Raw genomic sequence first — 26,904 nt, forward strand, 5'->3', positions numbered from 1 at the left:
TAGCCACATATTTTAAGTGTCGATCACAAAATAGTTTGGGAACCAATGCTCTAGGGAATATACCATCAAAATGGGAAATACTTACACACTAGTTATATAAATTTTTGTATTTTTTAGTTGTTTTTCTTTGGAATTGGCAATCTGACGAGTTATATTACTCAGCTGTTGTTGTTATTATTTAACTCCTGGGTAGTTAAAACCTTTTCAATTATATTCAAAACCTGATTGAACATTCGTCTGTGATCATAAAAGACGGAGAGTAACCTTGAGGATATATTGCAGAGTTGTAATTGTATGTCCTTGTTGCACTCAGAATATAATTGAAGATCGCCATTAGATGTCCTTGTTTATTTCCTTAACCCCTCCTCCTTCTTCATTGCTGATTGTAGCTGATCTAATGAAACGTCGTGAACTGGAGAGACCTAAGAAAAAATTGTGTCAACCTAGGCTATTGGAGGTATTAGACAGAAACAAGATTAAGAATATATATTGGATTACTTTTTTTTTGTATATATTATCATATTTTAGTCCGAAAGCCCGCGAGTTGACCCGAAACTCGACACCACCTCGTAGGCTGACTGAGCCTTATTCACTTTTAATTTACTACTAACGAGTACACACTTCAAAAGTAGTGTTCTCTAACCCAGAGGCCTAGGGTACTTGTTTTTACTCCTACATGGGATAAATATTAATATATGAACAATTATAGTATGAAGTAATAAATTAATTGATAATTTACCTAACCGCTTCAACAGCATATTGAAATGATAAAAATTCACTATAAAAATGGGGAAAACCTAGCAGAGACGCTTCGTAAAACTAAAACATTTTTGGGTCTTCGTTAAGCACCTTTTCAGACTGCAATACGGAAATTGGTGGAACAATTCAAGCTTTTGGCACCAGTTAGTGATGTGAAGAATAAAATCCGTACACGTCGCTCAAGAACAACTTGGAATATTGTGTCTTAAGCCTAAAGTGTTGAAGAAACCCCAGTTTACAACGTTTACTTTCAACAAGATGGCCCTACACACCACACGAGCAACGAAACTATCGTTATTTTACGGGAAAAGTTCTGGACCATGTTATTTTTCGAAGAGGTTATTACATTGGCCACCAAGATCTCGTGATTTAACACCTTACAAATTCTTCCTTTGGAGCCGTATGAAAGATAATGTCTACACCAACATCCCAGCATCGATTCATAACTTCAAAGATGGAATTCGTGAATCTATTGAGGGCATACAACAGCCACTTTGCGATTTGGTGATAGAAAATTTCATAAAAAGTATACGATTCTATAAGCGTTGCTGTGGCGGTCATTTTGTTTTCCATCATTAATGGCATACCTTTCTATTTACATTGAAATAATCATCCAATCATTTATCTTCAAAATATAGCATTTTTTGTTTGAATATCAAAAGAGCACCTCTTATTGGAAAACCAATAATGCACAGTGTTATGTTTTATTGTTTTTAGTATAGAGTTATTAGGTTTGTTCAAGGAAAAAAAATGATTTATTGTACTTTATTCTATTGTACTCTATCTTTGGATACGTCAAGATAACAATAAATTGGGAGAATACCTAAAAAGACAGGGAAAAAATTGGAAAAAATATTTTTTACTCATATCTGGTGTAAAATTTACCCATGCGCACAAATAAAGGGTTAATAACATTTTTATAAAAATCGAAATACAGTTTATTAGCTTTGATTTGAGTCCCATAGCAATGCTATACGATAAGCCATTCCCTAGCTATAGTGAAAAGAATACAATGAGTCACTTTTTTTTTGCCTTGGTCCAAAATCCAAGTGACTGGAATAATTTAGTTTCTATGGACCTTGGAGAACGGGAAAAAGTCAAATATTAAAATGTTTAAAAAAATAGTTAAAATTTGAACATGTGTAATACACAAACACGCAATATTTGATTAAGCATTGTTATTTCTTCAGTCAAAATATGTTTATGATATACACCATGGTGCACTCACTATATACAGTCCACACAGTGAATCGTTTTGATATATTCAGACATTCAGACAGACAAACACTTTTTGTTTTAAAAATATAGATATTTAGGAGTACTTTACATGTCTCAATATATTAATAATTTGTATATTGTACCAACTCTATAGAAAGGGGAGGGAGATGAGAAGATATCAATTCGAAATTACCGAGAAATTATTATCATAATTTCATCTCAATCTTAACTCTGTGCAAAAACATAGGTAGGTATATTTTATGAGATTAAATATACTAGCTCACTCGTTCTATACAAAATATTTTCAAAAATCCATAATCTCCTATTTATGTAGAAAGAGGGGCTGAGGTCATCAAAAGGGCATGTCTGGTCGAATGTGGCCTTTGAGCCGTAGTCAGACGTAGTCCTTTTATTAAAATATGTTGGAAATATATAGATTTACTATAATTGCGTTTTAAATTGATTAAACCAAACGAAAAGTCGTTTAAAAAGTAACCGATGAAACGAATAAAATGTGAATGATTTAGTGGGCTAAGCGAACTCAAAAAATGAACGATTAAAGTGAACTAAACGATTACAAAAGGGTAACGACAACTAACCTACTTATAACCAACTTATATATCGTAGGGTTAGTGCAGAAGTGACCTAACTAATCATTTTCTAAATCTGAGATATGTTCATTAGAAGTTTGTTTAATGTATATTGAATCGGTTTTGACAGTTCTTGTTTTCTTCTCCTAATAAGTCATGCTACTCAACAACAGTCGATAAATAGTGTGGCTCGTACAAAAACTCAAAATACTAATTATTTCTGGAGAAAAGTCACTTGAAGGTTTTTGCCCCGTAGATTTGATCCTTGTTTATAGTTGGTACATAAAGTTACGTCGATTATCCACCAACTTTTTTATTTTCTGAGTGGTGCCATGCAGCAGCTGTAAAAATTGACTTCGTTGTCACTAAGGTCAATTTGTAGTGTAGATTTTTTAGACCTTGCCAATAGCGTCACTTTGAGCTGCCAAAATCAGTTTAAAAACTTAGAAGTCATAAATATATAGCTTTAAAAATATGTGTATTATGTCAGATATTAATATGAAATAAGAAACTACGGATTTGTCAGTTACGTCACTTTTGCACAAACCCATACTATATATCAACTTAAAATAATTGTGCAATTTTTTTACACTCATTATTTATTAGCGATTTTTTCCTATAATCATTTTAGTCATACACGATCATCTACAGTCGAAAATGCAATGGAATTACGAAAAAAACATATGCACTCTAAAGATATTTCAATATCAGGATATTCAACAATTATCTACCCTATTATTTAGATTCCATCTATGTCATTGCAAAATGACATTATCTATGATCAAGTGCAAGTTCAAAAAAAGAACCAGTTTTTAAAGTTAAAGTATCCATATTGTTTATTTCCATAGATGGGAAAGTTTATTCAAAAATTTTGCAAGAATACAATATTAATGCAACCAAAAAAAAAATTATGAAAAAGGTAAGTTCCCTAGAAGCAAGATGATATGGGGAAACAAGTTTTTGTTTATTTTTATATGCATTAGCATGTTCCAAAAATTGGAATTATTTTTTTTTCAAAATGAATACTCCTACCTTTTACTATTTTTTTTTTTTTTTTTTTTTTTTTTTTTTTTGTAAAAAAGTGGTTTGCTGTAATTGAACACAACGTAAAGTTTATAAAATTGATTCATGCCTAGGGATGTAAATCCTTATCATTTTTTAGCGTGGGAGTTTTGTTGTTGTTGACAACTTGAAAATTGTTGCTTATTTTTTAAAGCTGTGATCGTTATTCTTTCATTCTTAAGGAAAGAACAACATCAAATAATATAAAGTGGTAACACTTTATCATGAATGATGGAGAGTAACACTCATGAACTCTTAGGAGTTATAAGTATAGAAAAGGAAAAACGGTTGATGCGTGCGATCTTTTTTTTTTTTTTTTTTTTTTTTGTTCATTATTTAATAAATCGTTGGTGAGTCCTCCCCTAAAAGAAGAATTATCGTCTGTTTTTTATCTTGATTTCAAAAAATACATTATACAAAAAATAAATATGAATTTAAATATATTTTTAATATTTTCCATGAACTAATGCTATTTTAAATGTAGAAGGTTCTCCTCTTTATAGTAGTAATTCGTTTTGTCGCTGCATAATCATAAAACAGGCAGCTTATATTAACAAGAGTCTAAAAGCAGTAATACCGCATGTCTTGCTCCCGCCTTTTCCTCGTGCTCTTAGACAAATTCCATCTCCACAGGAATGCATAAGCCTAAGAGATCAAAAAAGTTTAGGGGGCAAATTCAAAATAAGACAGAATATTATAGAGCAAATTAATAGCCAATTATTGCTAGGTATGTTAGCACCGATTGCAATATTGCAGGAGGAAATTGTACCCCACCCTTTCCTTACCGTCTCCTACCCCTATAAGGTTGATTCAAGTGATGAAAAAAAGTATGATAACGGAAGAGTAGTCTTTTTGTAGTTGCAACCTGAATTTTCCAAAGCTGTCATCATTATTCTGGGAGAGAAAACATTCTAAGTACAAAGTAATGACAATTGCATGAAAAATGAAGAGTAACCAGGGACAACCGGTGGGGACGGGGCTTTAGAAAAATTGAAGAAAAATGTGAATAGGAAATAGGACAAATCATGCTTAGGCAGAGCTTTGAAAATTCATAATAACTAATATATATTTAATCCTGTGTACACCCCTAGTAATATTTGATGCCTTGATGCAGAGTTACAAGAGTAAGTCTTTGTTGGACTTTGAGTTGAATTGAGGAGTAATTCCTGTCTTAATCATTGCTAGATACGGAGGGGCTTTGTATTTATTTCCTTTATCTCAAATCTGCTCGTAGCTAATTTAATGAAACATGAGTAATGACCCCTATGCTGCTTTTCTCATAAAAGTTCTTCAAATTATCCAAGTGAACACATTAGTTTTCAGTTTCTATTTTTATATAATAGCGTCCCTACAGATTATATTAGTTTCAACTATGAGATGATACCCACAAATACACAATTTGACTTCATATTTGATTATATCAAATAGAACTTAGAGTAGATATGGAGACTTTAAATAAAACTATGATTACATCATTTAAATAGATTTATTGTAGTATAGTTCATACAAATGAAATAATTATTAAATTCGTAGCACGGAAACTATCTTGTAATTTAAACATTAACTTATTTGTGTACAAAATACAATCAAAAGCTCATTACTGGCAATCAAGAAAATAATAAAGAGCGTATATATAGATGCATACACTCATGAATATGTTTGGACTATTGTTAAACTTATTAATGAGATAAAATATCAATGTATAACTCATGAGTATCTAGCAGTCCTGCAATAAGGATCCATCATCAAATGTAAAAGTAGCTTTAGCAGCGATCCCTCAAAAGAAGTAGTATTATTCCAATCAACTGGTACCGGATGACTCATTCGATCTTCTATAAATTGATTTAAAGCACGCTTGACCGTCATCAAATCATTCATATCAGAATGTGAAAGACTGAATCTTAAAATATTATCAAATATGAGCTGACCTTCGTTAGATGTATCCTTTTCCTTCCCCCATAATGCTAAAGCTAAAGATGGAACAACAGTTCCATCCAATATACTTGTGGATGACTCTCCTTTCAACATGAGATTATAGACAATCCATCGAGATGGATCACTGAAGTGAGTGGATAATACTGATTTTGAATGAAACGAAATGCGCCTGATTTTTGAAGTACACATGACAGACATGGGACCCTTTTGTTTGGTTATCTTTGCAACATTAGGGTAGAGTCCGGCTGCTACAATAGACCGAATAAGATCTAAATTTTCCGAATTTATATTGGCATCTTTGTCTTTAACGTTTTTTGATTTAATAAACTTTTTCTCATAAAGATATTCGGCAAATTGGCATTTTAAATTATCAAGCATTTTTACATTGGATTTAGATAAATAGTTCTTCCAACAGAATTGGCCTCTATCATAAACACGATCCCATTCTGCCATTACATTGGATAATGTCAAATGATCTGAATTAGATCCTTTCGACAGAGCATTCTTCTTTTTTTTGGCAAGAAAGTCTTGTCCAAGAGGAACTATAAAAGGATCCTTGAAATTTAAAGAGGCTGCAATTGATAATACAGGATCTAGGCATGAAAATATTGCCCCTAGAAGGACCATTTTTCCAGTTTGGGGACTCATAGGAAGTTCTGCTAAATGAAAACCTAAATGGGTTAATTCCTCATTATTTTGCAGAGCCCTTATATTCTGTAAAAAACTAATGGCATGCTCAACTGATTCAGGGTTAGGCGACTCCATCATTTTTGCTAAGAAGGAAGCAGCCGGACCAAGTCCTAACACTTTAATATTTAAAATGACTTCATCGAGGCGGGTTCGTAGAATTTCAGGTTTCAAATATGATTCAAACGTAGATTCACGATATGAGCTATATAGTCGATAACAAATGCCAGGTTTAACTCTGCCAGCTCTTCCCTTTCTTTGCCGAGCATTCGCTAAGGAAATCCAACGAGGTTTAAGAGTATCTACATCCATTTCTTTATCGAAGTCTTTAATTTTGATTTTTCCAGAATCAATTACGTATACAATATCATCTATTGTTATAGAAGTTTCAGCAATATTTGTAGCAAGGATAACTTTTCGAATATTTTTCGGTGGTCTTTCAAATATTTCTTTTTGGTTAACTGTAGGCATGAGAGAGTGAAGTGGATGAATACGAAGTCCATTGATGCGTGAATATTCTGAGTCACCCGTGAATAATTCATGGACTTTAGATATCTCATTCCACCCTGACAAAAATATAAGAATCGCTCCTTCAGGCTTTTTAGTGTGAATGTACTGAACTAAATTGGCAATTAACTCAGGATTAAACTGTTCGGACTGACAGGTAGACAAACTCTCCATGGTTGAATCGGAAAATTTAGGCTCAATATTCCTAAGGAATTGTGAGAACAAACGTATATACTCACCATTTTCTCGATTCGCTTTCTTAGCAGTATTCTGTCGTTTTTTGTAAGAACCAGAATACTCAACTGAATACGAAATTGGGAAATTTGTCATTTCCAAAACATCTTCCAAAAAGTGTTCTTCGACAGGAAAAATCCGTCCTGGAATTTCAACAATAGGACAACCATCAAAATATCTTGCAAATTGTTGAGCGTTAAGCGTAGCAGACATTAAAATTACTTTCAAGTCCTTCCTTTGAATAAGAATGTCTTTTAACAAAGTAATCAAGAAATCCGATAGGATGTCCCTTTCATGGATTTCATCCAGTATTATATGAGAAATCCCATTCAAAAGTGGGTTGCGCCTCATCCACTGAAGAGGAATCCCTGTAGTACAAAAAATAATTGAGCCTTTTGATCTAGGCAATTTACTTTCGAGACGGATTTGGTATCCAACTGAGTTCCCACAAGAATGTTCTCCCCTTTCGTATGCCACACGTTCAGCAACAGAAACAGCAGAGATTCGACGTGGTTGAGTACAAATTATATTAGTCAAAGAGCCTTCACCTTTGGCTATGGAATGGTCCAGAATGAACTGAGGAACTTGCGTCGTTTTTCCGCAGCCTGTTTCTCCAGAAATCACCACCACTTGATTCTTTTCAATCATTTCTAGGATATTCTCTTTTTTAGTCCAGGCTGGCAACAGCTCTCGGAAGTGGAAAATGTCTTTTAATTCGGATGAGGGATTCTCTTTTTCATCCATTTGCTTTTCCAGGAGAGATTCATCTGTTTTGGGACAACGCTTGGAGACGGGGAACTCTTCCTCTTCTTCCTCTCCTTCTTCTTCCTCTTCCTCAACTTGCTCCTCTTCGGCATCCGAGTCCTCTCCCCAGTTGTCCACCACATATTGGCTTTTCTAAAGGGAATTACAAGGAAAATATATTTCTAGTTCAAGGCCTAGAAAATGAATTGAGAATGAACCTTTAGGTGCGCATTGTAGCGATCATGAAATTCTGTGTTCATCTTAGGAGCACTCCTACCCGAGGATCCATGTTTCTTTCTCCAATCTTCGATCTTCTGCCTAACCTCATTAGAAAGGACGATCTCATCTAATTGTATTCCTCCTTTCTCTTTATTCTTCTTAGCGTAGTAGAGTCCAATATCTCTGCCACGGAGCCCTTCGGGATGGCGACCACGGCGCTCCATATTTAATGATATTCAGTTAATAATTCAATTTGAGTAAGAGTATCCAGCTATTCTCTGCTCATTCTGCTCTTGTAATATTCTTATATCGTAGACACAACTTTTCCCCCTCGTGCTCGGCCAAGACTTATTTTCTAGTTAATTCTAGCCTTAAAAGTAAACAAAGTACCGAAACACAGACCACGTGATAAATATTTGTACAAGGTAGTCGTCCTGGTAACAACAATTTTTTTTTATCCGCTAGGCCAAAGCCATGAATATTACTCCATAACTAACTAACTACGCACGTCTTTATTAATTTACCGTTTTCATTACTGAAATAATAAAGTAAGCTCTGCAACAGAAAAAAAAAGTTGCTTATAGAATCAGAAAAAATGTTATTATAAAACGTGACACATGCAGCGGGAAAAAGATAATTCTACGACCATTTATCATTCTACTCTCAAGGTATTAGTTATTACTAGCGTTTCACTACTTTGTTTTAAAGCTAAATTTCTAGCTATAGTAAAAAACATTTTATCTCTATGGATCGAATTATCAGCTACTATCATAGCTTCATTTAATTAATGTTCGGGCAAGAAATCAAATTTTTCACATGGCGGCACAAACTTACTAATAACTATCATAATTCAATAATTTCAAAATATTATCATTAATAATTAATCTGTATTGAAAATCAATGAGTAATATAAAACTAATAATCAATAGACAAAGGGTCGGAATATAATTATTGATACGACTTTTGTTTAGAGAATATAAAAATACTTATAAGCTAGCATGAATTACTTCGTTATTCGAGTACTTGGTGTTCAATTAAGCAATGTTGAATCAGGGGCGTCTGCAAGATTATATATATTTTTTTTCTTTCGGCGAGGGGGGGCTTGGGTTTTGGATTTTTTTTTTTTTTTTTTTTTTTTTGGAAACAATTTTACAAATCCACAGCTAAAAGATAATATATTAGGACCTCATCCAGCATTCCGTCTCTTATCTACTACATTTGGCTAAAGTTATTTAATTATTAGTGGAAAGGAATTGACCTTTCGTTCTTTGTCTCTTAATATTTGGGATATGTTCAAAATAACTTTAAATATATTTTGTCAGTTGTGTACAAGTTGCAAATTGAAATTTATTCGTTTTAAAATACTTTATTTAATTACAACATGTCATTCTAATTACCAACTATTAATTGATACTATATTTTGATTTTGATCAAATAAAACTAGATGGTTAATATGTATTTGAGTAATATAACTGTGGGTATTTTAACTTTATAATGTGCTACAAAATACATATATTTTATTAATTTGTATTATAATAGTCAAAAGTTACATTATTCATGTAAATAGACTTTCCATGGAATATTCGATTATTACATGATCCTTATCCAAAGTACTGTAAATTCTTCATTTTAAAATTATTCAACTAACTTTGTGGTTAGTAGAATAATTTGTGGCCTTTATACATTTAGAGATGAATCCGAACTCAATTATCCAAAATGAATGGTTGGTTCTTGATTAAAAGACTGGTTAAGCATGCAAAATGGAGTAGGTCCTTCGGCTGAAAAAAAACAACATATTTGATGATGTTGCAGATAGACTTGTGTGGAAGGAGTGAGATCAAGTTGGCTAGGGTTAATGCATTAAAGTTTAATACTTTAGCTAGGGTAAGGTGGAGTAGAATAGGAATATATCGACCATTGAGATAAAATGGATGGAGTGACGAGACTGAGCTAGCAATGGAAATTCTTTGACCCCGCGACAGCAGACAAGACAAAACATTCCAAAAGATTTACATAGCATATCCCGTTATTTGATCCAACATTTCTTTATTTTTTCAAATTAAATCATAATTTGCATTTCATTAGTCATTACATCAGAGCAATCCGTAGATCATTACTACACGGGTATGTTATTTATATAAGAGAAACATATGTTATATAGTGTTTCGTTGAACATGCCGACTTTTGTGGTCTATAATTGTACCTCCAGAGCGGCAATTTTTACAAAATCTTACAAATATAGGAGCAACTTTACGATAAATCATGAAGATTGTGACCCCGAGCGAAAAACAATTCAAGAAGCTGGTAATGAAATTAAGAAGGAGAGTGAGGAATCTCCCAAGAAGGAAAATATATGCTTTTTCACTTAAGTATTTTAATATTAGAACTAATATATATGATTTAGGTCTACAAATATTTGTACAATAGATTTAGAGAATCTTTAATACTTTTTTGAATGATTCTTATTAAGGATTATTGATTTAGGTTATAGCAATAGTAGACGTATTATTTAATCTCATATTTTACTAAAAGCGTATAAATTATATATATTTTCGGAAAACATAAAAGTGAGAGGATTTATGGACCAAAGTTAGGAGCCTACTCAAGAATCATATTTAATTTAAGAATAAATAATTATTGATCAACTTTTTCTTTTAATTTCCGGGATGTCAATATTTCCTATATTTATTCGACAATGACGGAGTTATTTTAATTATTCAATATAAATTTGAAATTCTTCATCTGACATCTTAGTTTTCCAATTTAGAATCTTATGAATAATTGCAAATTGATTGAATAGAGAACTCTCTATTGGCCATTCTTGCACATCATTCATTATTATTGAATGGTCATTCAAGGAGTTCTATTACTATATGGAGGAGCACAAGCTCCAATCACGAAACCTGTTATTGTGAAAAAACATCCTTTTCTTTTTAGAAATTTGACTAGGTAACTCATATGAGAAAGCTTTGTACAATTTTTAGACTATAAATTATAGTCTATAATATTTGTCGTAGCTGAAATTTTATAGTATCATCACGTGGTATTTTAAGTAACTCATCTTTTTTGGGGTAATATTTGAAATTCTAAAAAAAATGTATATAGTACTCCCTGATTTATACAACTCAAATACATATATAGTAAAATATATATATGTTAAAAGGTTTTATAAAGTAAACTTTAAATACATTATTAAACTAATCATTTAAACTGATGAATTTGCTTTTCAAAAATAAAATGTCAACTTCAGATCGGGTTTGTACAAGATTATATAGTATGTTTCATTCAAATAATATTGAATATTATGTCCTCCATTGATCTTTGAATAATAATGTAATTAATTCATAACGATAATTATGTATATATTTGTTAGTTGCCGAATAGAAAGGGATTAAAAACTTCATACATACTTTAGCGATTATTCATATCCTCAATTCATGTATATAGAAAGATCAGAATAATGTTATTTAAGTAATCAAATTTAATTGAGCCGCCAATTAGTTAAATTTCATGTATTTACGCACGATTTTTTATTGATTTGGAGTTAGAATAAGTTTTATTGAAATAATATGAAATATTCTACCATTGATGTTGCTTTATTAAATATAATTAATTCATCACTCAAAATCCATTAGACTCATTGTGCAAATACACTAGGCTATAACGACTTTATGAATGAATTAAATTAGTATTGAAAGATTAATCTAAGAATAATATTTCATATTAATTAATTATTTAATATTTTTTTGAAAGCTTACATAGAAAACCATTTAGCATAAACCTACCTTGATTTTGAGTTTTGTACCTTAGTAAATCCATCATTTTTTTGTTCATAAATTAGTTTATTGAGCATTTCAAATATGACCCCAAAATGGAAGAATGGCTTAAAATACCACGTGATATTTATATAAAATTACAAGACAAAGCACAAAGGGTTGCGTGTTTTGAGGTTGTGCTCCTCCAGATAGTAATAGTAGCTCAAGCGATTTGGTGCCTTTCCCCCGGTTTGTTTCTGTATGAAAGATTGCGTGATAGATGAAAGGTGACTGTAGACTACTTAGCTAGAGAATTAAGTGACTTAGCATAAAGTGAGAAGGGAACCGGAGGGCAGCGCCAAAGAATCAGTGACTTAATTACTACTTGGAATGCCTTCATACAAAGTAAAAGTGAAATGGGGGAAGGAGTTGTACACGGACGTCTCCGCCAACACGGATGAGGAGCCTATAGTGTTCAAGGCCCAGCTGTATGCCCTGACTGGAGTGGAGCCGCGACGACAGAAGGTGATGCTCAAAGGCTCCACTCTGAAGGACGAGGGTTGGACCGGACTCAAACTGCGTGACAATGCAACGATCCTCATGATGGGCTCCAAAGAAGAGGACATCGCCTCCACGACTCAGGACTGCGTGAAACCCAAATTCATCGAGGACATGGACGAGTCCGAACTCTGCTCCGCGATGGATCTCCCCGCAGGACTCGAAAATCTGGGCAACACTTGCTACTTGAATGCCACGGTCCAATGCCTCAAGACCGTGCCCGAGTTCAAGGAAGCTTTGTCTGAATACAAGGGAACGCTGTTTATGGGTCCTGGGAAAGAGGCTCAATCCATTACAGCCTCTCTGAGGGACTTGTACGAAGAGATGGATCAAGGCGGGTCTGCTTCAGTCACGCCGGCCATTCTGCTTCAAGTCATTCACTCCGCTTTTCCTCGCTTTGCGGAACAAACATCCCGCGCCGGAGTATTTCAACAACAGGATGCCAATGAGTGTTGGGTGGAACTCTTGAAAATGTTTCAGCAAAAGCTTCCTTCCAAGAACAATAAGAATGCGACGTAAGCCCATGCCATTCCCCATGATGTAGACCAGGTCTTTAATTCTCTCTCTCTCTTCTTCCCTAGATCTATCATTGATCAATATTTCGGGGGACAATTTGAAACAGAGACCAAATGTGTGGAAAATGAGGAGGAACCCAAAACTAAATCCAAGGAAACATTTTTACAATATAGTTGCTACATCGATAAAGACGTTCGTTTCCTTAGCTCTGGTCTTAAAAACGTATGTCTGCCAATGCTTCCAATGTATTATTATACCAAATGTATCTCTATTTATTTCAGAGATTAAGTGAAACTATCACTAAATTTAGCTCTTCACTTGATCGTGACGCGGAATATATCAAAACCTTAAGAATATCTCGGCTCCCCTCTTACTTGACCGTCCAGATGGTGCGTTTTCATTTTAAACAGCGTCAAGCTGTCAATGCCAAAGTTTTAAAAGATATTAAATTTCCTATGATGCTTGATACATTCGAACTGTGTTCCGAAGACCTTCAACAAAAACTGATACCGATGCGTACAAAGTTTAAAGTATGAAATTGATGGTTCTAACTCAATAGACTTCTTTAAAGAAGATGTATTATTTTTTAGGAATATGAAGATAAGTTAGTGTCCCTATCAAAGACTGAGAGTAGGGAAGCTGTGTTAAAAAAGGACCGGGAAGCCAAGGAGGGGAAATTGCAAGAATACGAACCTTTTTACTTTGAGGATGATATCGGCTCAAACAATAGTGGTTACTATGAACTCACTGCGGTGCTTACTCACAAGGGGCGTTCTTCTAATTCTGGTCACTACGTAGCTTGGATTAGACATAAAGGTGATACATGGATGGAATGTAATGACCAAGATGTTAGACCTGTCCATGTTGATGATGTGATGAAACTCTCTGGCGGAGGTATACTACTTAATTATTTACTTTTGTACTTTTTATGATCCATCTATCTTAACAGGCGATTGGCATACGGCTTATTTATTATTATATGCCCCTAGACGTCTCCCCAAGGAAACAGAGGACAAAAAAGTTGTTGAAGTCGAAGTTTCAACGGAAAGTAAACCCTCAGAAGGCATGGAAACTAATTAAACAAGCATTACTAAAAGATTTATCATGTTTTCTCGAATGAATTTCAGTTAATAAAAATATTAAAGTCTAAAAGAGATCTATGTATGTATATGATTCATTTATTCTCCAGTGTACTCTGGTTTTCTTTTTTCTCTGAAGGCTGTCAGGCCCTCCAATCTATCCTTAGTGGGAATGACTTGTGCGTAGCACGCTTCTTCTATTGCTAGACCAGATCCAAGGTCAACATCCATACCTTTGTTCACAGCCACTTTGCTCATTTTAACACCGATGGGACCGTTAGGAATGATTTCCTTTGCTATTTCTAGGGCCTTCTCAAATGCAGCATTCCCTTTCGAGTTTTGGGGCACTGCCTGATTTACTACGCCAATCTAAGATCATGTTTAAAATTAAATAAAATCTGATGGAAATCTTTTTTCAACTCACTCTCTCAGCTTCCTCTCCGCTAAATATTTTGGCTGTAAACATTAATTCCTTAGCCTTAGATGGGCCAACAAGACGAGGCAATCTTTGAGTCCCGCCTGCACCAGGGATGATAGCAAGTTTGGTCTCCACTAGACCCATTTTAGCTTCTTTAGAGGCAGTTCTAATATCACATGCAAGGGCCATTTCAAGTCCTCCCCCAAGGGCAGGTCCATCAAGAGCTGCAATTGTCGGGATAGCGAGAGATTCAATTTCACTCAAGAGTTTTCTTGCTTTGGAAACAAAGGGAGCCACTTCCGATGGGTCCATTTTTGCTCTTTCTTTAAGATCAGCTCCTGCACAGAAAATACCAGGAGTCGTTGAGCAAATTATGAGTACACGTACAGACTTATCGAATTTGACATCCTCAATGATATTCACAAAATCGTTAACAAGTTTTTTACTCCATGAATTTTTGGCCTTTAAGATTAAAAGAATCATTTTATTTATGTACATAATACAAGATTAATAAGTTTCAAAGTCAAAATCCTAGATTGAAGTTTAATGGAATTTTCGTACTTGGTATATCGATTACACTGAGGATTTGTATAAGGTTAGTATTATCATATTATTATTCATAAACATCATTAAATACTTTCCTTGGGCCTATTAAGTCCAAGAATAAGAATACCAGAATCATTTCCTTCCAATCGATTCACTTTAACGTCATCTTCTTCTACACTAGCAAACGATCTCGTCCCCAACATTCCTCTATATTTCACTAGCCCGCGAGATAAATCACGAAGCATACCAATGGACAATGACATGATGCCTGGTTTAAATACTTTAAACTTTACCCTATAAAAGCCACAAAAGCACTAAAACTATAACACTGTAAACAACGTGACAAATAGCAAGATATGCATAGAGTAAGGTAAAAATGAAACATATGATACCTTTTTCAAATTTTATACCTTATCTTATAAAAACTAATATAAACAGATTTTACACCCTGATAAAATAAATTATAATTGAAATAAAGTGTCCATATTCATTACAAAATTTGGGCCAGTTGAAAAATAAAGAGTTCTTTAATTTGGATAAAAAGTCAAGTGAAGACAAAGTATATTTATAACGTACATAGGTTTAGTGGTATATATTTAAGAAAATAACTTCCGTGCTTGAATAATATTGGATAGCAAAAGAATCAAATGAATTTATCATTATGGGGACATTTTTATTTATTAAACAATAATTAACTATTATTCAATGGGATGTAATCTATGAAAATAAGAAATTCAATTATAGCCCAACTTCTCTTATAAGAACATATCTTAAGAGTATTTTGGCGAAGAAAAAATTAAAATCGCCCGTAAAACCCCCCATACTCCAAAAATTACTTTTTTCATCCTGAATACGAGATTTTCTTAACCTATTTTCAAATTAGTAAAAAGAAAATCGGGAATATTGAGACCATAAAAGCCCTTTTATACTTCAATTATTAGCTACATAATATTCCAAATTTATTAAGTATAGTTTTAAAGTCATATAAAAGGTAAACATATAAAAATATTATTTTAGTTACCATTTTTAGGGTGATCCGTTAATTTGATATTTTGTTGTTTATGGATCAAAAGGTTATGTTTGTAATTATTCCGTCTTCATAAGCCGTTTTTATTACGTCTATGGTCATTTGAAAAGTACGTTTTTCAACTAGTTTCTCTATTGGAAAAGGGATTCAGAGGTTTCAATTTTAAAGTTATGATGCTGAATTTTGAAAAAAAAAAATCATTATAGTTTTTTTCTTTGAGTCATATAGTTAGAAGAATAAAATCCGGATTTTTCATTTTAAAGAAAAAAAAATTCTAGCCCAACAAACTACCTCGGATACTCAAATGAACAGAAATACTGTATTGCCCTCCAAATCGAATCAAATTATTATTAAAGCTCAGTCCTAAATTTTATTGCAAGTGGTTGAAGTAGTAGAAATTATTGTTATATGGAGTGCCAAAGTCAAATGTACACTTAGTTGGACAACCGATAATAAGGGAAACTGTTTATGATGTAAGAAAATAAATCAAAAATATATTACGTAGAAAATGATTCAATATTGCAAAAGCCATAACGATCATTTTTTGGTATTCGATATGTATATTTTTGAGAGGACGTAGCTATGAATCATTTCTCAGATAGCATCCAGATTAGTTATGAGGGAATATGATTCCATGTGAACATTTACATTGTACGTAAATAAGCGGTCAAAAACTCCTTCTATTGTATAATACTATGAAGTCTAACGTATTTAGAATATACTTTTGTTTTAAGAGAAGCCTTATTTACCATGTGAAGTAAATCCCTCAGTATTTACAATTTTATAAAATATGTAACTTTTATCAACATTGAAAATGATTATTGGTTCCAGATGATTTATAATTAATCAACTTTCAATGTCCAGGTGAAAGATAGAATCTATGTAAAGTTGACATTTCATGATAGCTTCCTTTTTGTATGATACCACCATCAAGGGACTTTGAAATTGTATTTAATGATGCTCCAATTGCTTTGTCTTAGAAATCTTTTAATAAATTTATGTTCTTTTTTTTGGTTAGATATGATCAATCTTCCACCCACATCAAAATATCAAAATCCAAAAACATCTGTCCTCTATCGATAGAATCCTTTGGCTATTTTGAGAAAAGCAATGACTTTTACATTTTGTTGGAATCAATTGAAAAGCTGGCTGGGAAATATATATACATATATGATATTTCCAGATTTCATTGTTTACAAATCAAGATAAAGTTCCTTAATTTTAAATATTAATTTATTGTATCACAACAGTTATAGATGTTGCTAATCGTGGGAATTATTATATTAAACATAAATCTAACAGTACATGTCACTCCTAAATAAATTTAGAGAAAACCGATTCCCTCAAAGGACTATGCAAGTAAGACTTTTTGTGCCACGTCCATATTTTGAGTGAAATGATCAAAGATAAAGATGTGAATCACGGCATAACAGTAAACCCCTACAGCAAATTATGTTCAAATTTATATGAATGGATTCAAAGATTTATAGTTAAATTCAGGACTAAAATATTGGTGATGTAATAGTTAAACTGTTTTGTCATGATATAGCTTTGGTTCCTGGCGGTCTTCAGGAACTTTATATTATATTTTTTGGAGCCAATGTCTGAGCCAAAATATAATTTATATATTATTATTAGCTATTTCAAAAAAAAAAAAAAAAAAAAATGTCGGTACTTTATAAATTGCAAAGAAGTGAGGGGGCATATCTCCCCAACACCACTGCCATTAGACCCTGTAGTACTTGATAAATATGTCAAAAAAAAGGATAAAATTACATTAAAATTTGATTAAATGAACATTTATAATAAAAAGTAGGAGAAAAAAAATGAATTACCAATGAAATATTGGATAAGTAAGTACAATAAAGTTTGTAGAAATTAGTCTGGACATTCGTTTGCATATAAATTTGAGTCATAACAATTGATGTTTGACTGAAATTTCCGTCACTTTCTGAATAATTTTTCAATTTATTTCGTTTATTTTCTCTCTTTATTTTCTCATTTTTTCATCAAAGGTCAATTTTCAATTATATGAAAGGAAAAGCCAAAAAGTGATAAATTTTGGATGTATAAATTAGACCCTATTTATTATTAATTGTATTTTCAATTTTCGGAACATTTCATTACATAATTTTTGAAAAATCCAGGGTTATTTTTTCGAAAACATTATTCTTCATAACTTTTTTGTTTTTGCAAGTACAAAAAAAATATTGGTAGGTTTGTGTTTATCTTTACAATTTCAATAAATGGAATTTACAACTTTTTTTTGCAAAGTCTGCACAAAAAAGTTTTTTTACAATTTGTTAGCAAATTTCGATTTGGGAATTATTTGAAGTAAATAAAAAATGGACTTCTCAAAGAGAAAAAGGATTGGCTCCGAGGACTCCCTTGAACGTCCGTTTTTTTGGAATTCCTTACTCACTACGGGTATGCAACGAGTCCTCTTATGTCCATGAACCTTGAGATAATTTATTAATACCGTTTGAGACGCGAGACTTATTTGTAGTTGGGGCATACGAATACTTATGGACTTTTGTAATGAAACCAATTCAAAAATGAGTTTTTCCCTTTAAATATTGTCGTGGCCTTATCTTAAATTGACAACGATATAGAGCGTTTTTGGCTCTTTTGTTTAAATTAAATTTCATACTTTCGGCTATCAAATGCAATACTTTTAAGCTTTATGAATTTATTCACCTTGAAGCTATGAGCCTCTGAACAAAAAGTCCCTATTTTCCATTTTAAACAAAGATAACTCAAGTTAAAAGTATGATGCAGACATTTTCAAAATGTTTTTAGAATTTTTTAACATTCAGCTTTAAAATATATTAACATAGTTTATCCCTATCTTCAACACTGAGGGCTTAAAACAGCTTTGAACCTTAAAAATAGCCAAAAATAAAAAAAAATGTCTGGCCTTTTTCTGAAGGTCATGACGCTAAAAATGGCCTCCTACTTTCCCAAATTGCACCCCGGGCACATGGATTTGTGTAAGATAACCGTGGTGTTGCATCTTGACGACGGTGGCCGAGGTACCAATTATTTATATGGAGGAGAGATCCAGGACGACAGAGAGAAGTGAGGAGTAGGAAAGGCGTGGAGGAATAAGAACAAGGCTTGTTTATAAGAACAAGGCTTGTTTATAAGAACAAGGCTTGTTTATAAGAACATCTATATTCTTATTAATACAAAAACCTACTCTAGTATATATACAAAGATTACAAAACTATTTATACTAATAAAAAGGTAAAACAGTACTTTAGAAATATATATACATACAAGGAAATACAATAAAAGAGAATCAGAGGGAAGGAGACACGAATATATTAGACGAGGGACCTCAAGACAAGTTAAAAACTACAGATGTCACTTCATATACTCCTTAATATAATCATTAATCACCTATGCTCCAGGTCAAAGTGTTGTGTAGAATAAAATTTGAGCCTCGAGGCAGATTAAATATGACCACCGTCGATTCGAGAACCATAAAGAGATCCTATTAATTTCCCAATACTGTTTTACAATAATATTGCATTGCATAGTCCCAAGGTTAATGGAAATACAAGGTTATACCGTAACGCGTGTACGACTGATGTTTGACTTCCACCACGCTTTTAATATTGACGTCATAGTAGATGAGTGGTTGCGTGTTTGTCAAAATGTGTTTTTCTTGCCCAACTGTCGGTACGATACATTAAATTGAAAATTCTAGAAATAGTGACGTCATAGACTATGAGTGGTGGCGTGTTTTGTCAAAATCTGCACAGTCGGTACAATAGATCAAATTGAAAATTCTAGCAACCCCGATTACTTGATGGTCTAACCTTATATTTCTATTAACCTTGGTTAGTCCCATCAGTAGTAATTAAATCACTACATATACCGCAGTGTTGTAGCTAGCTTAACCCCCCTAAAATTTTCTAAAGCCCCTCCCCCAATTTTTTATAGTATATATATGTTTGGTACAATTTGCAATGTCTGTACAAGTTGTAGCTTCTATAAACAAAGTGTACAAGTTGCAATTTTTCCCTCTTAAAATATCGTATTTAATTCCATTGGGCATTCTAATTACAAACTTTTAAGTAATGAGTGATATAACTCTGGTAATTTGAAGTTTATAATCACTTACATAATACTTATATTTTAATAATTTTTATTAAAATAGTAAAAATGACACAAATAATATATGGATAATCCATGGAATATTCAGATATTACATTATCCTTATTCCAAGTATTGTAAAATTATTTGTCTCATTTTTTGGTTGCAACTTGTACAAAATATGTATAAAATAAACCTATTTATATTAGTAAAAATATAGCAGTGTTGATAATTCTTGGGACTAAGCCCCCCCCTCCCTCCCTCCCCAAATGCAGGCAATTTTCTGCACATGACAATTCTCTATTGACGTACGTCTATTTTCCCGCGGGCAATTTCCTACTGATAGTAAGCTTTCTCAAATGAATGAGCGGCCCATATCGTTGGAACTACGTGATGAATACGTTACTAAAGTTGGATCCAAAAGGAAAGAGATTCGTTTAGTATAGTATATTGCACTTTGTAACCACTTTAATATTAGTTCACTGCGAAGAGATGCTGGTGTAATTATCACTTAGAAAACTACAATTTTTGTAGAAAAAACGTTGGCAATAGAGGCCAAAGAGTACAAGGTAACTGATATTAGCACAGTATATATTTTATGGTTTTCATTAACAGTAGAATATTAGAAAATTAATCAGTAGTCACAATTGATAGCAATTTTCCAATCAGAATATTACAAAGGGCAATCTTCCTAGAACCTTATTCCGCCTATGATTGAATTATAATTTTACACAGCATAAAGGCCTGTTTCCATCTATTAACCTCCCATTGTTATTATTTATAAATTATTTTGCAAAGAGCAAGGAATACTCAATACATGAAATGCACACTCTTTTTCATTTATCTTACTACTTGTAGAATAGATATATAAACAAAGTTGAAAATCCAGTGTGGAATGGGCATATTAAAAAAAAAGAAACAGAAAATCAGCATTGTAACCCTTATAATTTGAAGAATCTTTTGGTGGAGAGAAAGAATAATGCTCACGACGTTTCATTGGATCAGCTACAATCAGCTGTGACAAGAGAGGAAGGAAGGAAAAAGAATATAAACAAGGACATTTTCTTTAATTAATTCGACGTCGATCCCCAATTCTATTCTGAGTCCAACAAGGACAATTATATCTCCGCAACAAATCACCAGGGTATTTTCAAACGTTCAAACAGGTTTTGAATCTATTTAGGAAAGGATGTTCAACTTCAGGTATTAAATAATAATGACAACTGCTAAGGAAAATAAAATTCGTTCTTTATACTACCAATTACAAATTAACGGGTCAGCTAAAAATCACACCGTATTTACATGAATATATATGAAGAATAAGAGAGATTTGAGTTTTAAAAAAATTAGTAATTAATGTCGTACGTGAGTTTTGAGATTGTAAAAGGAGAAGCTGTTTTTGCATATGCTCTTCCTCATTTTTTTTATTCATTATTTACTTGATCATTGTTACGATAACAGCTCCCTCTAATAAACTATAAAATATATAGTTCGTCACTTACCTTAGTACAATATTGAATATAGTTAATATTATTAGTCAAATGCCTTAAAAAAGTTCCCCCTGGATTGCAATTAATGGGATCTGCATCTATCCATTTTTCCTTGGAGATTATCATTTTTGCAACTTTAAAGGAAGAAATTGAAGAGGTCGTAATGTTAGTCGATTCATAATAAAGAAATATGGAATATTTAGCAAAAATACGTCTTATTCTATCCTCCAAAATTATAGCATCATAGGTAGCTGATCAAAAAAACCAACTTAAATCAATAGTACCATATGTTTCACTCCCTCCCTCTCCACGCACTTTCTCGTATGACCATCCCCATCCATGAGTAAAGTTGATAATATTGAAGAGAAAAAAGGCGTGCAAGGAGAAGGGGGGAGAGACTAAAATACTGATGTGATTATCATCTGCCTGCTTTATTATGATTTTTGAGGGTATAACGAAAGTATTTATTAGCAAAATGTTTAATGAAGATATACTACGTATAATTGACTTCGACGTTTTTTATCCCTTACAGTAGATTTGAAAACGTCACACTCCATGAAATTGTAATTCATTAATCATATTCTCATAATAATAACTAATGAAACGACAAAGTAGAGTATTTCGAAATATGTTTGACGTTCCAAGTTTAAAAAAGAAGGCTTAAATTAAAAATAATCTACATACTAAAAAATAAACCATCATACATTTATGTTAAATATACAAAATTAAATAATTGGAATCATATAACTAATAACAATAAATTATATATACAGAATATTGAAATAATAGATTGATCCGAATAATATTTTCTTGTTCTGACATCGGAATCCAGTTAAACATGTCATAACTTTAGGTTACAAAACACAAGCGAGACGTGGAGTTTAATCAAAAAAGGTAATCACCCCTCTTCTTCATGTGGAAGTTGCTATATAGAATTGTGCACAGGATAGATATATCTCTACCGATGAGATCTAACTAATTATTAATAATAAAGTAAATGTCAAAATCATAAAATTAGACAATAAATATACTAATAAAAAAAATGTTAGAAGTAAATCCATCTTAAAGATTTAGAGCAAAAGCTAATTATGTAGTAATGTCCGGCGATATTACTCCTTATTAAGAACATCAAAAAAGATATTTTCCCCGTTATTTATGCTTATATAACAACATACTATTATCATGAAGTATATACACAATTACTAATTATAATGCTACACCCAATGCAACTACCACCGTTGTTGTGACCATTTAAGCAGTTGTGTTTGCCTTTTATGAGTTGTCTGAACACCATTTCTTGGAGCCTATGAACCATAGCTAAGCCTTAAGTGATAAAAAAATTAATATTTATTGGCTATGTCATATTGGAAAGCCTAATGTTCATACCCAAGGCCTTTAGTGAATAAACTAGTCTCAGACAAACTAGTTGCGAACCATCCAAAGCTACTACCCCCGTTGTTGTGACCATTTAAGCAGTTGTTTTTGTCATTTAATGAGTTGTGTATCATAATTCTTGATAGTTTTAGCTAAAATAGAATCATATTTGAGGGTTAGATTTAAAAAAAATTGAATATTTACTGTTAGATAGTACAAAATTCAGAGTTCTATTTCGAAATTAGTAAATATTTTACACTTTTTACTGATAACTTGATTTTCATTTGGTGTGGATGACTCAAAACATTTTTAAATGTATTTCTATAAATGACATCAGTACCAACATCCTCCATTAATTTAATGATGGTTCATCGGGAAGGGATAGGTTCACCCGTGTATTTCTCCATAAATTTTTTGAACGTAGATGTTAAGCAATGGATAAGGTTATATTACATGCAATAGGCATCTTTGTGAGATCAGAGTTAAAGTCTGACTTGATGTATTCATCACCATCGGTTTCTCATCCGGTAAGTATTTTCCAAATTCCTGGGCCTCCATTTTCAGAAATCTACACAGAAGGCGACGTTATTTTAGGCATTTTATTCAGTACTCTGTCGACTATCACCATCTAATATTATATTAATATTGAATAATAAAGGCGGGAATGATAACGTTCTTGATTGATAGAAGAAGATGTATATTACTTAATCAATGATGCCATAAGTATTTCTTCTCTTCTCCTCGCACGCTTTTCTATTCTTACCAAAATTATCACCCTTATCCATGAGTATAGTTGATAATATTGTAGAGAAAAACGCGTGCAAGGAGGAGGGGAAAAAAAAGACATATGGTATCATTGTTTAAAATACTGATGTGATTATCATCTGCCTGCTTTATTATGATTTTTGAGGGTATAACGAATGAATTTATTAGCAAAATGTTTAATGAAGATATACTACGTATAATTGACTTTGACGTTTTTTAACCGTTACAGTAGATTTGAAAATGTCACACTCCATGAAATTGTAATTCATTATGAACCTTATTCTCAGAATAATAGCTAATGAAACGACAAAGTAGAGTATTTGAAATATATTTTAAGCTCAAAGTTTAAAAAAGAAGGCTTTAATTAAATATAATCTACATACTAAAAAATAAACCATTAAACATTTAAGTTAAATATACAAAATTAAACAATTAAAATCATATAACTATTAATAATAATAAATTATAAATACAGAATATTGAAATAATAGATTGATCTAGATAATTTTTTCTTGTTTTAACATCGGAATTCAGTTAAATATGTCATAACTTTAGGTTGCAATACACAAGCGAGACGTGGAGTTTAATCAAAAAGATAATCACCCCTCTTCTTCATGTGGAAGTTGCTATATACAATTGTGCACAGGATAGATATATCTCTACCGATGAGATCTAACTAATTATTAATAATAAAGTAAATGTAAAAAAACATAAAATTAGACAATAAATATACTAATAAAAAAATTTTATAAATAAATTCATCGTAAAGATTTAGAGCAAAAGCTAATTATTTAGTAATGTCCGGCGATATTACTCCCTATTAAGAGCATCAAAAAAGATTTTTCCCGTTATTTAGGTATGCTTATATAACAATATACTATTATCATGATGGATATACACAATTGTTAATTATAATGCAACACCCAATGTAACTACCCTCGTTGTTGTGACCATTTCAACAGTTGTTTTTGCCTTTTATGAGTTTTCTGAACACCATTTCTTGGAGCCCATCAACCATAGCTAAGCCTATAGTGATAAAAAAGTAATATTTATTGACTATGTAATATTGGAAAACCTAATTATCATACCCAAGTCTTAAAGCGAAGTAAGTAGTCTCAGACAAACTAATTGCAAACCATCCAAAGGTACTACCCCCGTTGTTGTGACCATTTAAGCAGTTGTTTTTGCCCTTTACTGAGTTGTGTATCATAATTCTTGATATGTTTAGCTAAAATAGAATCATATTTTATGGTTAGATTTAAAAAAAAATTGAATACTTACTGTGAGATAGTACAAAATTCAGAGTTCCATTTCGATATTTGTAAATACTTTTTACTGATAACTTGATCATCATTTGGTGTGGATGACTCAAAACATTTTATATGTATTTCTGTTAATGACATCAGTAACAACATCCTTCATTAATTTAACGATGGTTCCTCGGGAAGGGATATGTTTATCCTTGTATTTCTCCATAAATTTTTTGAACGTAGATGATTAGCAATGGATAAGGTTATATTACATGCAATAAGCATCGTTGTGAGATCAAAGTTAAAGTCTGACTTGATGTATTCGTCAAATTGATTTTATAGATGAATATCCATACTCTTGTTATGAGATGAGGATAATGAGTGGCGTGTAATTCTAGACAGGGGACTAAAGGCACATTTATATCGACAAATCCGACAAACCATCGGTTTCTCATCCGTGAAGTATTTTCCAAATTCCTGGGCCTCCATTTTCAGAAATCTAGACAGAAGGCGATGTTAATTTAGGCATTTTATTCAGTTCTCTATCGACTATCACCATCTAATATTATATTAATATTGAATAATAAAGGCGGGAATGATAACGTTCTTGATTGATAGAAGAAGATATATATTACTTAATCAATGATGCCAAAAGTATTTCTTCTCTTCTCCTCGCACGTTTTTCTATTCTTACCAAAATTATCACCCTTACCCATGAGTAAAAAGGGTATGTGTCTAAAGGAAATACTAAGTATAGCTATGAAAAGAAAAAAAAAAAAAGATCCGTGTACTCTTTTTTTCTTTCTAGTTCATTATGTAATCATTCGTATGTGTGAACACATCTCCCACTAAAAGGAGAGCTCTCACTTATCTTCGGTGTAAATTGATTTAAAAATTCATAATAAAATTAATTTGGTGTTAAATATATTGAAATGTTTTCACTTCACTAATGCTATTCCAATATAGAAGTTTCTCCTCATTAAAGCAGTAATTCAGTTTACCCCTTCAAAATCATGAGACAAACAGCTGATATTAACAAGGATCTTAATTTAGGTGTACCATATGTCTCGCCCCCTCCTCCTTACGTTTTTACAAAAAAAAAGAAAAAAAAATCATTTCTGCCCGCAAAACTGATCATTGATATTTAATGTATTTAAATTTGTTAAATATATATGTTTACAATAAGTAATTAAAAACTTATTTATTCCTTCAAAAACACAGATGCCATCAAAAAATTACAAAAACAAATTCAATTTCTTTTGACATAAATAGATCAGCAGTAGTCCGGCTTTATAATCACATATTGAAGTCATATAATTATAAGTTCTCATAACTCAATTTAAATTTTATTGAAAAACAACAACAACAAAAACATAATATTTGAAAACACACATTCGCTTCTGGGATAATGTTTAATCAAGGGAATTGATAGCTCAATAAAAACATATGTGGGCCATTTCAATACTTTTGCAAACAATATAATACAGGATATGACGACAAAATCCGACCCTTTTGATCTATTTACTTTTAGTTAATTTAAAATGGCCATTTTTAAGATTTTTCTGAAGAAAATCAACCTGAGCAGCTGATTCAACAACTGAGAAAAAAGGGGAAGGGCGAATTATCCAGAAATATAGATATTTTTTAATCTAGTGATTTTATCTTGCTAAGCTCTAACTTTACCTGAAAGTAGTATTTATTGACCATAACTTCTGTTCTTATACTTAATCTGTTGAGTTTCACCTTGAAGCAGCGAGAGGACAAACATGAAGTAATGGCAGAATTACTTCATGCCGGCAATGATGCTAAGGTAATAATAAAAGTCACAAAATATCCCAGGAGCACCACCATCTATGACGTCTAAAAGCGACTGAAGGAGGGTAAGAGGCTTAACTGTTCCTCATGTGGTACACACAAAGCTAAGAAAGTGGACTGGCCACTTCATAGCTGGGCTCAAGAGCTCCATCAATAGAAATCCTGGTATGGAATCGTCGTTTTTCATGGAAAATGCACTCGGGATAAATTATTCTCTTGAACTCAATGTACGTAGGTTCGCGCCCAGGCGATTTC

The 26,904-nt window shown here is 32.3% G+C and overlaps 3 protein-coding genes and 1 long non-coding RNA gene across 5 annotated transcripts; 1 reads left to right on the forward strand and 3 right to left on the reverse strand.

Moving 5' to 3' along the window:
• Positions 1-5,101: 5,101 nt before the first annotated feature.
• Positions 5,102-8,375, reverse strand: LOC121132545 (ATP-dependent DNA/RNA helicase DHX36). The gene is made up of 2 exons (XM_040727969.2): positions 7,955-8,375; positions 5,102-7,889 (listed from the first exon to the last, which is right to left on the reverse strand). Exons 1-2 carry the CDS (start codon positions 8,177-8,179, stop codon positions 5,337-5,339), a joined length of 2,778 nt encoding a protein of 925 aa, XP_040583903.1. The 5' UTR covers positions 8,180-8,375; the 3' UTR covers positions 5,102-5,336.
• Positions 8,376-8,474: 99 nt separating this feature from the next.
• Usp14 (ubiquitin specific protease 14) lies at positions 8,475-13,936 on the forward strand. 2 transcript variants are annotated; one of them, XM_040727965.2, is made up of 6 exons: positions 8,475-8,623; positions 10,723-12,783; positions 12,850-13,006; positions 13,066-13,314; positions 13,375-13,678; positions 13,734-13,936. In XM_040727965.2, the coding sequence occupies exons 2-6, from the start codon at positions 12,101-12,103 to the stop codon at positions 13,862-13,864; spliced, it is 1,524 nt and encodes a 507-aa protein (XP_040583899.1). In that variant the 5' UTR covers positions 8,475-8,623; positions 10,723-12,100; the 3' UTR covers positions 13,865-13,936. The 2 variants fall into 2 exon arrangements, with proteins under 2 accessions (XP_040583899.1, XP_071750276.1); XM_071894175.1 differs by having other exon boundaries at positions 8,537-8,623; positions 9,645-12,783.
• On the reverse strand, positions 13,872-15,202 carry LOC121132544 (methylglutaconyl-CoA hydratase, mitochondrial). The gene is made up of 3 exons (XM_071894176.1): positions 14,927-15,202; positions 14,288-14,747; positions 13,872-14,232 (listed from the first exon to the last, which is right to left on the reverse strand). Exons 1-3 carry the CDS (start codon positions 15,088-15,090, stop codon positions 13,963-13,965), a joined length of 894 nt encoding a protein of 297 aa, XP_071750277.1. The 5' UTR covers positions 15,091-15,202; the 3' UTR covers positions 13,872-13,962.
• Positions 15,203-23,902: 8,700 nt separating this feature from the next.
• Positions 23,903-25,450, reverse strand: LOC139907648 (uncharacterized). The gene is made up of 3 exons (XR_011784374.1): positions 24,866-25,450; positions 24,673-24,812; positions 23,903-24,610 (listed from the first exon to the last, which is right to left on the reverse strand). It is a non-coding gene; the product is annotated as an uncharacterized lncRNA (long non-coding RNA).
• Positions 25,451-26,904: the final 1,454 nt, after the last annotated feature.

The sequence above is a fragment of the Lepeophtheirus salmonis genome, chromosome 2, assembly GCF_016086655.4.
Source record: "Lepeophtheirus salmonis chromosome 2, UVic_Lsal_1.4, whole genome shotgun sequence".
Classification (NCBI taxonomy): domain Eukaryota; kingdom Metazoa; phylum Arthropoda; class Copepoda; order Siphonostomatoida; family Caligidae; genus Lepeophtheirus; species Lepeophtheirus salmonis.